Here is a 16,324-nt window from a genome sequence, read left to right as displayed (position 1 = left end):
AAAGTTTCAAACTAAAAAAAATGCTATCATTTACATGTTTTGTTTCTTGTTTATTTTTAAATCCTGAGTTTAACGACATAGTTTTAGTTTCATATTTTAAAAAAAAAAAGCTAAGAAATAATTGAATTTCTTTTTTCATCCTTCCAACCTTCCATATATTAAATTGTACCTATTTACTATGCCTCCCCACGGGACAGAGTTAGACACCAGGGTCGTTTTTTAACGTGGAGAAAAGGTACAAAAATAAAAATTGTCTCAGTCGTGAAGGATTTCTCCTCCACCGAAAAGTCTATTTGTGCAACTTACATTATGTTTATATTTTTTGTTTTTTTTTAGTTTTTAAGTTTGTTAAAAAAACAAAAAAAAAACATTGTGCAATATATATTTTGATAGTTGATTGTTTAAAACGATCGATTAAAATATGGAAAGGATTTTTACTCGAAAAGTTGAATCTTTGTTGGTCAAAATAGCGGAATAATAATGTAAATATTGGTTATTTTATCAAAATATCAGAATAGCGATGTGATCAAGAATTATTGTTTCTTTTTTTTCTTCTTTTTTTTTTCTAGTCTTTTTAAATTTATTTATTATTTCCTTAGGTTACACAAATTAACCACACGAGCACACGACTTTGAATTTGGCAATAAACTTTCCTCCTAGAAAGGAATCGATTTTGATCCGCAAATTGAAATGCTTCGGAATCACTTTCGCGAATATCGATTTGGAATTCGGATTTTCGGTTTATGGTAGATCAACCCTATAGGTTATCTTATGTCATACAATATTTATAGAATAATCAGCTGATAAATTCTGGGGAAATTGTTATTTAACTGTATCTTTAATTTCTCTTGGAAATTATTTATTATATATATATATATATATATATATATATATATATATATATATTATTTAAGATGTACTTCAAAATATTGAAGTCTACGGCGTTTCGCGGTGGACAGTTTTGTTGATGTTTCAAATAAGTTTCTCTTCGTTTCCGTGGTAAACTCGAACGTGATTCAGGAGTCTTTAAGCTACCAATTTGAAAGTAATCTCTGGTTAGAATTCAAGTTTAAAGGCCAAATTCGAATATTTTTTTATTTGTAACTCTCCCATCCCCAAGGGCCATTGTTTCATATGTAAAAAAAAAAAAAATCGAATGCATGTGTAAATATTTATTGATAATAAAAAAAGGGTCAAACATCAGTTAGAGGATCATGTGTGTAATATCGATCTGCGTTTCCTCTAGATCAGGTATTTATTTTAAAGAGTTGAGAAAAGGGGAGACAACCAATCCTTTCCGAAAAACCTGGATGATTGTCTTCTTAGGCCATTTCCCTTATACTTTTAACTTTAAAATCACAAAAAAAAAAAAAAAAAAAAAAATTGGCTTCGGCTCAGCATGGCCATGGTTGCGCCATCATCACTTTTATTGTCGTCATCCGCGCAGTTATGACAACAAACAACAACAAACTATATCATAACAAAAAAAAAAAAAAAAATGCAACCACCCAGCAAATCAAGCAGGAGTGGTGAGAGAGGAGGGTAGGGTGTTGAATACATTTGATTATTTTTTTTTCTCTTCATCATCATCATCATCATCATCATCATCATAATCGCTGAACCTACCTTCTCCTCCTTGGGATGCAATAATTCCACCCGAGCTGGACCAACATGGCGGCCCACCACCACCAACGCCACCACCACTGCTGTACATGGCGTGCAGCAACGGAATAATGATTGTGTGTGTGTGAGTGTATATACTTATATATATACATATACATATATATATATTAATATATATATATGTATGTATATATATAATATATAGACAAATATATAGATTTGGGGGTTAAAAAAAAAAAAAAAAATGGGGGGGCTTAGTGGTGAGGGCCAGTCAGTCGGCTACTCCCCAACGGAATGTAGTACGAACCGTTCGATTATTCTCCATTTTGTGTTGTGAGAGAGACGGGGAAAAAAAAAAAAAAAAGCTTTAAGGTGAAAAGGAGAAGAGAGAGATTTTTTTTTTTTGGTTGTTTGGTCAACAACGAACTGACGAAAAAAGAGACGAAAACGAAGGGGGGAGGGTGATGGAAGGGGGAGGAGATATAAAGAATGAAAGTGGAGGAGGAGGAGGAAATGAAGACTTAAAAAAAAAAGAAAGAAATATAGGGAGAGAGTAGGAGTAGGTGTAGGAGGAGGAAGATGAGAGAGAGACCCTCGTCGACCCAACAACGACTTTGTTATTGTTGTTAATTCTTGGAGGTGGTACTCGTGTTGACGCAGTGGTCGATGATGATGATGGTGATGGATGTCGGAGATGCACCTGTGACGTCACACCTACAAGACCACGACATTGATGACGATGATGATGATTATGATGATGGATGTTGACACCCCGCCACATACATACACTCAATCTTTTAAACATGCCCGATATTAAAAATAAATAATTTGCTTTATTTAAAAAGTTATTGGCTTTATTAAAAAATAAATAAATAATAAAAACAAACTTTTAGTACGTTAAACAATTACTGGCACACAGGTATGCAGCGAAAGTGCTAAAAGACAGCTGTGTCTATGATTGAGAAGGAGAGAGAGAGCGAAAGGGAAAGTTATTATTATTACACATTTGACGCCATATGCACTACACAGGTATGCACTCTCATACACACAACACACACCACTACATGTGTTTAATAAATAAGCATGTACATACGTAGTAAAACGAAAACATTTACACATCGTCACAATACAGTATCACGCGCATTTCACACATGTGTGTCTGTCGTGTCACATAGGAATAAAATATACTTACATAGACACACATAAGTATTAATTAATAGGTTTTATTTCGACCAACTTGATTTCCTATAAAATCTCTTAATATATAAATATACTCTCACACACACATATATAAAATAAAAAAATTGTGTGTGTGTGTATATATATATATATATATATATATATATATATATATATATATATATATATATATATATATATATATATACACACAATTTTTTTTTTCTCACGAACTTGATTTCTTACGAAAACCACCGGAAAATTACGAACAATGAACAATCATTTTTTTTTTTTTTTTTTTTTTTACCTCATCTCATTCTCTGAAAAAAAGACTAATTGAAAAGATTTCTTTTCTCCGTTTTGGTAAAAAGATGATTGGGGAAAAAATGGCTAACTCTGATTTTTATATACAATTGGGGGGGGGGCTCAAAGAAAGCAGGAAGTAATGAAATTAAAAACTTTTTCTCTATTCCTTAAATAAAACTATTAAAGAATCTCATACTTTTCAACACTGATGTTATTTTTATTTATTCATTACTTTTTTTTCCAGAATCTAGAGTTTTAGTGTTGCCCCCCCCCCCTACCAAAAAAAAAGTCTTATATTTATCGAAACTACATTAGTTAGAGTACTTTCTCCAAAAAGATCAAGAATTACATTATTGCGGTGTCTTTGTTCCTACTTGATGTCAATAAAAAGCAAATACAATGTTCAACTTTATTTAATTCATAACTTGAAAATAATAGAAATAGTACTATAGGGTTCAGTGTTTGGAGCAGAAGTTCACAAAGGATTACGGGATTAAAGATAGTGAATTTACAGAAATGTATTTCAATTAGTATCACTTTACTTAAACCCCTTTGACATTAGGATTCCACTCGAAAAAGTAAATGTTAGAAATAATAAAACACCCCCCCCCCAAAAAAAAAAAATCGTGTTATGGGCTAGACCGGGAAAAAAAGACAGGACTTCTTGGGTGCCAGAAAAAAAAAAAAAAAAAAAAAAAAACGGTTATCTCTGTTAATTAATAAATACATTGGGTTATCTTGAAGATGATAACTCCCAGATGAGACGGTAACATATTCACTACTGTTTTCTGTAGGTGTGGCAAGTCAAAGTTGTCTACTCTTTCCTTGTTCCGTTCGTTCGGCCGATTCTTTTTTTTTTTTTTTTTTTTTTGTACTCTTCTCTTTTCACTATTTAATTGAAATGTTCGATTTTTTATGCTCGTTTTTCTGGCTTATTGTATGTAATTTGTTTTCTAATTTTTATTAATTGCAAATATTTTGAATTATGATTAAAAATTAGAGGGGCCATTGCCATCTGAATTTAAGGTTAATGGTAAAGTTGGTCGGGAGAAGTTTCATAGATGGGGGTGGGACTTCTTTATCAGTTTGGGATGTTTCGATTATCGCGGTTTGTAATTTATCAAGAAACATATAAAATCAAGTAGTCTATATTAGTTTTTTTTTTAAATTAAATATAACACGAACATTAAAAATAAATTAAATTAAAACGAAAAAAAATAATAATTTGCAATGTAGACAACTTTGATTTCTACTCTAAGGCGAAACAGAGCCTCATTTGGGAGCTCAAAGGAAATGCAGATTAAAACAAAATTTAATCTAATAAAACTTTTTCAACTTTAAATAAGTTTAAAAAAAAATTTTTTTTATTCTATTTCTATTTAAAATTATTATTATTTATTTTGTTAAAACAACACGCATACAGTTCGACATGGTATGGGTTGCATCTTGTTAATTTTTTATAGCTAGGGATATCCTCATACATACATAAATACGCCCCCGTCCCACCTCGATGAAAAAATATACACCATCCATGACATTGTTATTTAGAAAGTTATACCTAAAAGCACATCTCTCTCTCTCTCTCTCTCTCTCTCTCTCTCTCTCTCTCTCTCTCTCTCTCTCTCTCTCTCTCTCTCATTTCTTAGACTATATTATTTCCTTTTAAAATGAAATAAAAGTATTCTATATCAAAATAACAATATCGCTTTATCCGGACAGGTATACCTCGCTACCGACATTTTTAACACAAACACAAATTCGATGTCATCGGCAGCTAATTTGATAACTTAAAACAAAAAGGAAAAAACATCTTCGTTAGATATCGTCCTAATGAGACGGTTTAAAAAAGATTACCGCATAAAATATTATTCCTTTTAATAATAGCAACTGATTTGTGATTAAATCAAATTATTTATTCGAATTAAGGAGATCTAGAGAAATGTGCTAGTGCCTCTGCCGTTCATTACGGAGAAACACAGTGGGGGGGGGGATACAGAAATAAGATAAAGACAACAAGAAGAAAAAAAAGTTAACATTCCTGCGAGACATATTCGTACGGGTTCATTTATTAATAAACTAATCGTATTCATCCGGCTTTGCCCGAAGAGAGGGTAGAGAAAAATAATTCAAAATATAGTCATAATTTATTTATTTATTTATATATTATTATTATTATTATTATTATTAATAATAATTTCAATAAACAGTCAATTAATCGTAAATAATAAAGTTACGGATCGGCGAGAAACAAACACATGATCTTACATTTTTATTAATATATATGGACATAACAAGAAATGTTTGTTTGTTTAATTATTATTATTATTACTACTACTACTACTACTATCATTATTACAGTTCTTGGTCTTCGGGACAAGATCAAAGTGTAGTATCTGTTCTTCAGATGCTGCTGCAGTTGCTGCACTTCTTTTTCTTGTTCTCTTTCGGTGGAGGAGAAATCCTTCACGACTGAGACAATTTTTATTTTTGGACCTTTTCTCCAAGTTAAAAAACGACGCTGGTGTCTAACTCTGTCCCGTGGGGAGGCATAGTAAATAGGTACTACTACTATCATTATTATTATTTAACCACATACACACACATTTTCAAAATACTTTGTTTAACCCTATAACTTTTGGGTTCATTTGGTTGCGATTTTATAGGGTACTAGGAATAATGCACTCATTACGTCCGCCCATAAACTTTAATTCTAACCAGAAATTACTTTCCGGTAATTCCAAACAACTTTCGAATGTTGAAAGCTAAAAATGTAAACACTGTTTCCAGGCGTTTCATTATCATCAAATATAAGGTGTGCGTTTCTCGCCAAAACGGCAGTTTTTATAAATACAAAGTTAATTTTGTTCTTATACATATTTTCTTTTTTTTTAACTTAAAAAATCATTTTCAATAAATATTTAAGTTTAAAAGAATGTAAAGAAACAAAATTACAATAACAGAAATAACCATGACAATCTAATAGTCATGTTTACAACATTTGCTTTCAATAAATCTTTAAGTGCTATTTTAAAAAATGTAAACATGACATGTCATGGTTATTTCTGTTATTATAAGAAATTCGAAAGTGATTTTGAAGCCCTTAAGTTGGCGGATCGGATAGCAGGTAGTTTCTTACTAGAAATAAAATTATTTGGTCCAAATTTTTGTTTTTTGTTTTCAAATAAAACTACTTTTCAACAAAATGAAAAATTTTTATCATTTATTTTAATTTATTCGTGACCAATATTAAGTTTTTCGGGGGGGGGGTCTCACGACTCGTTCGGTAAAATTCGCCTATGTTCGGCAATTGTAAAAATATTCCAGGAAAACAAGTGGAAAGAAGGTAAACAAAAGGTCTAGCAAATAGTGAGTGACGGACGCTATCGATTTAATATTTTTTTTTTTAGGGGAGGGGGGGGGGCTTTGCTTTTTTTCTTCCCATTTTTTTTTTTTTTTTTTTGGTAATTAGGTATATGTAATACCAAATAAAAAGTGTTTCCAAAACAAACACAAAAACACACATTTGATAAAAGTACTTTCTACCCCCCCCCCCCTACATTTATTTATTTGTGATCAGTACCCTAGAATTTGTTTTTACGAGTCTCGCAACCCATTCGGCAAATTCCGTACAGGTTCGGCAGGTGTGGGTATATCCCTGTTTCAAGAGGTTGGGGGAAGGAGGTAATCTAATTACCAAAGGAGGAGGAGATAATCTATTAGCAGAAGTAATAACAACAACAAGAAAAGTAGAAGATAAATCAGCGCGACTGCGAAGGGAATAGTAAGAGTATGCATCCACAGTGGAAGGAGGAGTGCGGCTATTCCCGTTATTATTTCTCAGTCTCGGGATGTCACGTCACGGTGGTGGGGGAGTAACACCATAAACAATCCCGATAACCGGTGCACTTCAAAGAAACGAAAGTGGAGGTTGCGGTACTGGGCGTATTTTCGGTTTATTGCGATCTATGGGGGTCATAATATAGGATTTATTTTTTAGTTTGGTTTAGTTTGAGTTTAGTGTACAACAAAAAAACAAAATCTTCAGTTAATCCAGTTTTGCAAGAGGCTTCGGCAATAAGAAAACAATTGTTTTTTTTTTCTTATTTCATATTGTGAAATTAAATAAAAATACTTGGTTTACTTCGTCATATCTTATATTTCTCTCTCTCTCTCTCTCTCTCTCTCTCTCTCTCTCGTACATAACTTTTATGCACGTAATAATATTTAATAATAAAAATAATAAATAAAAATATGTCCCATAAAAAATAAGGGCATTACAAAAAGAGCTTATAGCGCTTTAAAAACGCTAAGGTAACGAAATAAATAAATAAGTGTTTCGATCTTATATAATGTGTCTGTGATTTTCATGACTTAAAAAAAAATCAAACTGCACTTTTGTCTAAGATGTAAGCATAATTTTTACCATTTATTGCCCTGCTTTTTTTTTCTTTTCTTTTTCTTTTTTTTTTTTTTTTTTTTTTTTTTGAAAGTGAATAAATTATAAATTGGATAGTTTTAATGGATTCGTCAGTGGGGAACCAACTAATATTATTGAATTGAATTAACTGATTCTTTGAGATTTCTTTCACAAGTTTTTTTTTTTTTTTTTTTTTTTAATATAAATGGTTTCTAACTATAATAATGATAATAAATAAAGAATTGTAAAACAAAATGTTAAATTCATAGACTACAGACAGACAATAGTCAGCAACATGCCTGTAAGTTACAAGACACTTCAAACATCCGCAAAACTTTACAATGTACACCGGTTTCAAACTATTAGAATTGCATGAATTATGTGATAGAATGTAGATTCTTCTAATTAGCATTATTGAACATAGAATATGTAAAAACAAAAATCCAAATTAATAAAAGCGTACAGAGGATTCGCTTAAACAATAAATTAATTAGTACAAAGTTAAAATTAATTGATTCTTTTGTGTCGCGTTTTAAACGTGAAACTGAACCGGAAGCGAATGAGAATTTTATTGACCTAATTCTAAAATTTGGTGGGCGCAGAAAAAAATAATCGGTCATTTTTTTTTTTTTTATTCATATTATTTTAAAAATCATTCCTTGAGATAATTAAAAAGGATCATAATAATTATTAATCATTACATATAATATTTGCAAGTTAATAATATTAGCTTAAATACTGAAAACAATTTTAAAACTGACTTGTCTCTTTTTTTTGGCAGAAGCTTTCAACTCGTTATAAAAATATAAAATAAAATAAAAAACGTATTAATAGTGCTAATACTATTTAATAATAATGATATTTAAAAAAAAAAAATAACAACTAAATATTAGGTTTATAAGTTAATGTTGTTAACATAAACACCGAAAACAACTTTAAAGTCAATTTTATTTTTTATTTTTATTTTATTTTAAGTTAATATTAAAATAATATAATATATATATATATATATATATATATATATATAATTAGAAATTTTAGTTATAAGCGTTCCGTTAAACTAGTCACCAAAAGTAACGCAGTTATATGGTACAGTTGCATTTTTAAAGGGTCACAAATATTAAGGATAATTACAGATCTCATTTTTAATATGGTTAATTGAATATATTTTTATACATTAAAAGTTTTAAATTAGCAGTGACAAGAAAATTTATTTCTTTTACGATATTTCTCGTACATTGACAACAATACAATTAATTTGTTCAGACCATACTTCTAAACTGGGGCAATTTTAATCCTAACCAAGAGTGTCACTTTTGGAGGACGATTGCATTTTCCACAAATTAAAAACAGGCCTTGTGTCAAATCTGCCTCCCCAAGGAAACAAGTCAATAAGTACAAGGAATTTACAATATATCGTCACATGAACTAAAAAATATTTTAACTTTGTTGATATGATCAAAATATTCGTATTATTTGGATTTTACTGTTCTTATCTGGAGTGTCATTTTCACAACGTTTCGGTCGATGTAACCTCCGACCTTTAGATGTACCCTGTACAAACTCGAGAATATTTCTGTCAAACTCGGGAACTTCGTTCGAAATTCCGTCCAAATTCCCGAGTTCGACAGAAACATTCCAGAGTTCAACAAGATAGATCTGAAGAAGGTCGGAGGTTACATCGACCGAAACGTTGTGAAAATGACACTCAGGATGAGAATAGTCCGAAGAATCCAAATAATCTGAATAGCCAACCCTCATCTAAAAAATTCAGAAACGTAACGACAAAAATAAACTTAAAGCTTTTATTATTAAAATATAAAGGTAGTACTTCGTTTTCTTCTTCTTCTTCTTCTTCTTCTTCTTCTTATTATTATTATTATTACTATTATTGCTGCCGCTACTATCACCAGCTGTATTTACCTGGCGTTACCCGGATGCTAATGAAAGAAAAATAATTCAAAATACAGCAATGTTTACAATTTTTTTATAGAGTTTATCAAAGTCACATATAAGCGAGAAACAAATGCACTAGAGATCTTTCCTAATAGTTTTATTTAAAAAAAAAAAACAAAAAAAAAAAAACAACAAACAAAAATACCATAAATACGACTGACTGATAAATATTAAAAAATTACTCTGCGATCAAAAACTGATCGGCTGAAACACGGAATGTAGCTCGCTCAACTGGAGAGGAAGGAATATCGTTACTCATGCACACAGACACAGAAGCACTTGCTATTCCAGAGCAGACATTGTTACACAATAATTTCCCCTGGAAGTAATCAAGTCTAGACATTTATCTAGTCTCATGACGTTCCGAGTACTTCCTCCCTCTCTTGCTTTTTTCTCTCTTTTTTAAAATGATTCTTTACAATTTTTAGTAATTAAAATAAAATAAAAAATCAGAGGATTTTTTTTAATGCTAGAAATAGGTAATTTTTATGCAAAAATGCGTAAATATATTCCAATATTCAGCGAGTGCGTTTAAGTGGGTCACTTTAAACTTGGAGTCTTATGATTAACCCAGAGTTATTTTTTATTTGTTTGTTTCCTTTCTTTCTTTTTTTGTCATACTGCTGTACATTTTGTTTTTACAGACGTCCACGCATCTCTATAAAGAGGTTCTGTCGGTCGGTACGTTTAAGTTTGAAATAGTACTCTTAATTGTAAAAACATTCAGAGCGAATTTTACTACACTTAGAAAAGAAGAAAGTCAAAATCGCAAATTGTTGCAACGAATTTTCATTATTCGGTTCTTAGATACGACAGAGGCTTGTGAGAATATTAATGTCTTACTTTAGAAATGGACTACCACATTTTCAGCATGTAAACTTTAATTCAAGTCAAAAATGGCTTTCTATTCGGCAGTTTAAAGACTTCAAAATTGACCTTGATTCAGTCACTTGTTTTAATACTGGACTATGAGGGTCATGGAGTCAGAAGCAGTTTAAGGAGTCACTGATTCGGAGTTGTTGAAACAATACCGACTGCGACACCAGTTGAATTTACCATTTATATGTCGCTAGTTTCTTTATTCTTTGATATAAACCAGTTATAAATGATAGACGCAGATTCAAGTTAGAAACGTATGGATTATATGTTTAAGATTTGGAGTCAGGCTTAAAAGTGTCAAAAAACAAAGCGGTAAATATCCAGATACGCTACTACAAAACGCCGACCACTCTAATTTGTTTTTCTATAGGTAATTGAGGTCGCTGACAACGAATCTGATAGTCAAACTTGGGGCAAATTTACCGTTTGCATAGTATTAACCCCTGAACCCACGAACTACTGTCCACCATTTTGCAGCTTCCGTTTATGCTACGCGCATGCACGCTGTAGCATAAACGACGGCTTCACCAAGCAAACTACGTTGGGGGTGAGGGGATTTTTTTTTCCAGGACATAGAATTTTCTAATTTTCAAAAATACATTATAGCACTTTTTGGGTGGAAAATTTAAAATTAGCTGAAAAAGAAATAAAACAAGAAAAGGAAAGCACTCCAAGTTGGAGTAGGAGGGGGGGGGGTTAATTTATCTTTTTTTTTTTTTTTTTTTTTTTACCTGGAACATAGAATTTTCAAAAAGTAACGCACCGACATACCAATTAGAACACCATTTAACATTTTCCGAAGATTTTACTGTGTACATTGGGGGCATGAGCGGGGGGGGGATGTGATGTTGGGGCGCGCGCCCCAACATCACATCCCCCCCCCCCGCTCATGCCCCCAATGTACACAGTAAAATCTTCGGAAAATGTTAAATGGTGTTCTAATTGGTATGTCGGTGCGTTGAAAAATGTTTAACTAAACTGCAAAAGCACCTATTAAGCCACATAAGTTCTATAATTGAATCCCCCTCCCGCAAAAAAGAATGAAAAACAAAGATGTTTGGTGCTTATGTTTTTGTAAACCACATTAAAAACTACGCGAGACAAAAAAAAAAGTCCAATTTGTTGTACTTTTCTTTAACTGTAAGTCATTAAAAAAATGTCAGTCCGTAAGTTTTTGGTACGCCATGTGAGAAGGCAGTTTGCTAGGTGAAGCAAGCCGTCGTTCATGCTGCAGCGCACGCGCGTAGCGTAAACGGAAGCTGCAAAATGGTGGAAAGTTATTCGTGGGTTCGGGGGTTAATACCATGCAAACGGTAAATTTGCCCCAAGTTTGACTATCAAATTCGTTGTCAGCGACCTCAATTACCTATAAAAAAGCAAATTAGAGTGGTCGGTGTTCTGTAGTAGCGTATCTGGATATTTACCCATTCCAAAGCTATTTCAAATTAAAGTTCGACAGAGCATCTGGTTTGGATACAGTTAAATCGTTTAATTATAGATTGAAATGGATAACTTTTGTTTACCATCGTGTATTTTATTTATTTATTTTTTTAAATAATTATTATTATTATTATTATTAATAATAATAATAATAATAATAATAATAATAAAAAAAAAAAAAGTATTTATGCAAAATAAGGACCGCGTTGTCGTCGGCATATTCCGGACAGGTTCCAGGTTACATAAACCGCCAGAAGATGCCGAAACGCTTTAGACACTAAAATTGCAGCAGCCGATAATTGGCCAAGAGTATCTTTTTTTTTACATTGTCTTTTGTTTATTAAATTTTTAGGTGAAAGTACGCTACAGCCTCCACATCTTAAGAATGGGTTTCTAAATAATAACGTTATTTCAGAACAGTTCCTAAATTGTACAAATACCTCTTTTTCATTGAAATTACCATGCGATGATTTTTTTCGATTATAATTTTTTGTCATTCATTTTTAACTGTTTTAAACATTAGCCATCGCAGTTTCAATCTGAAATGTAAGGGATTAAAGAGATGTTTGGATGTCACTAAAAACAGAAAATAAAAATAAGTGCTATGCCAAGATCAAAGAACATTTCCTGTGTAAATATTTTAGGGGGAAAAAAGAACAGAAAAATACATAAAAGGGGTTTTGTTTCTTAAAGCCGTGCAATGGTGATAATGGTCAATGGTCTCACCGAACGTTCATAATGAGCAAAGACGAAGTTATATTTTATTTACATAACTTGAAAATTAAATATTATAAAAATAATCAACCAATACGAATAGAAACTGTCGGTACTTCTGCATTTTAGCTTTCTTTGGTTTTCACTTTTGAAGAGTTCGATTCGAGACAAGTGGAGACAATCACAAACTTTTCTCGGGAAATGAGCATAAATCCTTTGTAAATAAACTGTTCGTTGTTTTAATGTATTACGAAGTTTTAATTTATTACGAAAACTGTTTAAACAAAATAGTGTTTGCTAAAACAAAATGTAATTTAATTCAATAAATGTTCTGGTAATTAATACTTTCTGTTGTGTTATTTGTTTTGATTTTTCGAAAACGTTTAAAAAATTTCATAAATTTCTCAATTGTTTCCCAATTTGCCCTGACTTGAAATCTTTCAAAAAAATTGTTTTCATTAAAAGAAAAAAAAAATTAAAAATAAATTCATTTAATTCAATAATTATTCCGGTAATTAATACTTTCTATTGTTGTAATACTCTATTATTAATGTATTTGTTTTGATTTCGGGATTGTCTACCCCTCCATCGAATCGAACCCTTCCAAAAATAAAAACTAAAGTAAGCTAAAAATCAACTGCCACAACAGGCTTATACAAAATGCAAAAGAGTTCTATACCAGATCAATTAAATCCAGGTTTGAAGAATAACAGTCTTGAACATTTTTTTTTCTTTTTGTACTAGTGGTCTACCGTTTATCAAGGCCCAAAGACCACTTGAAGATAACGGTTAATGAATTTCAGTTTGACAGCAAGATAAACACTTTAAGGATCTTTTTTACATTTATTAAAGCTTGAATGCCACTCAAGGATAAGGATTAATGAATGTGAGGTGGTAGTGCAGTAATTGTTCATGGTGTAGATTGGGTATGATTTGATTATTTAAGGGGATGACTCAACAAGAACTTGTTTACATTGGGCTTGAAGGCAGCCATATTGTAATTGGTCATGAAGCAGGCCAGTGAAACAGTGTTCCACCTGCAGGTAGTTCTAGGAAAGAAGCTTTGTTCATGAAATCTGCATTTAGATTTAGGCACAGATAGAGAGTGAGAGAAATTGTTGATACTGGTTATAGCTAATAAAGTGTTTTTTGTCAAAGTTTGGCAAGGGGAACCATAAATTGGAGCTGAAATGAGCACTTGCCATGAAAATAGAGACAAGCCCGCAATATCTATTTTATGGGAAAAAAAAGGTTGTAGGAAAGAGAAAATGGTATCACCTACTAGATTTCAAAGTCGGTTTTGAACTCTACCAAGGAAAGACAGGGCGTGCTGAGCTCCTGTCCAGATGTGGCAACAGTACTCTATTTTAGAACGTACTTGGCTCTTATACAAATAGAAAATTGCATCGGCAGTGAGATACCCACTGGAGTGGTAGAATGATCCAATTATTTTTTCAGCAATCGTGGCAACAGATTTGATGCATGTGTTCCATTTTAGATCAGGAGTGAAGCTCAGCTCTAAAAGCTCATGAAGGCATAGTGTTTCCCCAAGACGAAAGCCATTCATTTCAATTGGAGAAAGATAAGGGTCAGAGCGATTATCATGAAAAAAGAGAAGCTTAATTTTAGATGCTTTAAAATTAACGAATCACTGCTTTCCCCATTGCATTATGTGCTCAAGATCAGAAAAGAGAGAATCAGAAGGATCTTGGTCATTGCCGGCCTTTGAAGTGTTACCATAGATTATCGTGTCGTCTGCATAAATGACTACAAATGTGATTTGGAAGATGAAGATGAAGAAGAGAGTTGAGCCCAAGATGGAACCCTGAGGGATGCCAGACATCGTTGAACCGTGACAAAATTGGTATCCTTTTAAAGGTTGATGTCTTGGACGACAAATATTGAAAAATTGACCAAAAACATTCATTCTTTCACCATCAACTGGGCCGTTTTTTTACAAGGAGGGGGGGTCACTTTTTCGTCTGCATTTTTGCAAGTCATTCAAACCTCGCGTCAACGACGTCGCATTAAAGATGTTATTTCGACTGCCCGTGACATCACAATAGCGATGGATGCATCAATAAAACCATTTGTTTGTTTTTTTCACCTCCTTTTCCTCTGGGGTATTACGGGTTTGAGCCTGCCTACTACTCTTAATGTTTTTTTGTTTTTGTTTTTTTTGCTTAACCAATACTCTCACTCGCACCTACACACACCCGGGCAATGCCAGGCACCCAGGCTAATACATAAATAGTCTTTATCAAAATAATTTCATTGGCGTGGGATGGAGGGAAAAAAAAAAAAAAAATACAAACAGATGTTAGTAAGGCCTGTTTAAATAGTAGACCTCCCACTGTTTTCCAGCTTGATGGGAACAGAAAAAAAGCAAGTCGATCTCTAAGTGGGGCTGAAATCTAAATGTGAAAAGAAAAAATAGAGTGGGGCAGTTAGGGAGTATGTAATGTCCTTCCAAGATAAGTGCAATTTGGGGGAGGCCAGGGATGAAAAGAAAAAATGGGGAGCAGGTGTCTTGAAGGTTTCCTATGGGGAGAGTGGGAATATGTTTCATTTTGGTCAAAGGGGGAACAACAAAATTATGGGGTTTCCATTTATTGTTGAAATCGATGAAAAGGAAATCTAACGTTTTATTTCATTTTATTTATAAGTTAAAAATTACTGAAATGAAAAAAATAAGACTTTTAATAAGGGGTCCAGGGCTTTGAACAACAGTGCACATGACTCATCAAATTCCAGGGAAGTGCTGAGTGTCTTGATGGGATTAAAGACTATAAATTTATTTCAACAAATGCCACTGTAATTATGTCCCCTCCCCTCATTTAATCAACACTGAGTACATTCTTCAACCACATCTAAAAATATTAACAATTTCAAAAACTTTCTTAACCACCGATTGTCATGACTATCTGAGAGCTCATCATTCAAACTCCTTAGCTTAACATTCACAGGCAACGTGGACTAGAGCAAATACGTTGAGAACATTGCCAAGACTGTTACAAAGAAGATGGGCTCCCTTTACTGTGCTAGAAAATTACTCAATATCCTAAATCAAATGTGTCTGTTTTACAAGTACTTTAATGGAATGTTCTGACGAACTCATTGCACTTGTGTCCCCTCGACATACATACCCCCTGACTAACCTTACAAGTGGCAAAATTCCATCGCATCACTAGAGGTCTCTAGATGCTGGAAGCCTTTCTCTACGTCATTAAAACTGTTAGACTTAAGACTTCCCCTCCGTTTCCAGCTTCCATGATTGTACTAACATGTTGAAATTTAAATGCAATGCAAACAAACACCTCACTTCTTAATTCCTTACATGGTCTCAAATAGCAGTCCCTTAAGTCCGAGTGGTAATATACCTTGTTTTCAGGTGAACATGATTTAAAAAAAAAAAAAAAAAAAAAATTATGAAAGGTAAAAAAAAAAGGGGAAAATGCTATGAGCTGAGCATAACAAGACATAATATATATGGGCATTCAACATATTTCTTTATTATAATTAATTATAATATTAATAATATTACTAATAACATAAATGATAATTACATAATAATATTACTAATACAACAATATTAATACTTTTGGATTAACGGTGGCTAAGTGGTTAACGATACGATACGGACTGAATCCAGTTCCTTTCATGGAAACACTTTCATCCAACTCACACTTAAGCATGTGTCTAACCTCCAAGAAATGAAGTAATAAATAAATAATAAAAATAGTAAAAATAATCATCATCATCATCATCATAATAATAATAATAAATAAATAAAATAAAAAGTGATAAATA

The 16,324-nt window shown here is 32.3% G+C and overlaps 1 protein-coding gene across 11 annotated transcripts in view; it reads right to left on the bottom strand.

Annotated features, from left to right (window-relative positions):
- LOC145263754 (serine/threonine-protein kinase tousled-like 2) overlaps positions 1–16,324 on the bottom strand; it is a 618,843-nt gene that overhangs the window by 548,374 nt on the left and 54,145 nt on the right. For 2 of the 11 annotated variants that reach the window (XM_080120774.1, XM_080120777.1), the window contains exon 1: positions 1,627–1,860. The exons of 8 other annotated variants lie outside the window; for them this stretch is intronic. In XM_080120774.1, coding sequence (XP_079976900.1) covers positions 1,627–1,714 — 88 coding nt within the window. In that variant the 5' untranslated portion in view covers positions 1,715–1,860. Of the gene's footprint in view, positions 1–1,626; positions 1,959–16,324 lie in introns of those variants that run through there. One more of the 11 variants, XM_080120778.1, reaches the window with a different exon arrangement.

The sequence above is a fragment of the Euprymna scolopes genome, chromosome 39, assembly GCF_053919585.1.
Source record: "Euprymna scolopes isolate OS-2025 chromosome 39, ASM5391958v1, whole genome shotgun sequence".
NCBI classification, from domain to species: domain Eukaryota; kingdom Metazoa; phylum Mollusca; class Cephalopoda; order Sepiida; family Sepiolidae; genus Euprymna; species Euprymna scolopes.
The sequence above is the reverse complement of the archived record's forward strand: the minus strand, read 5'-3'. Positions and strand labels throughout refer to the sequence as shown.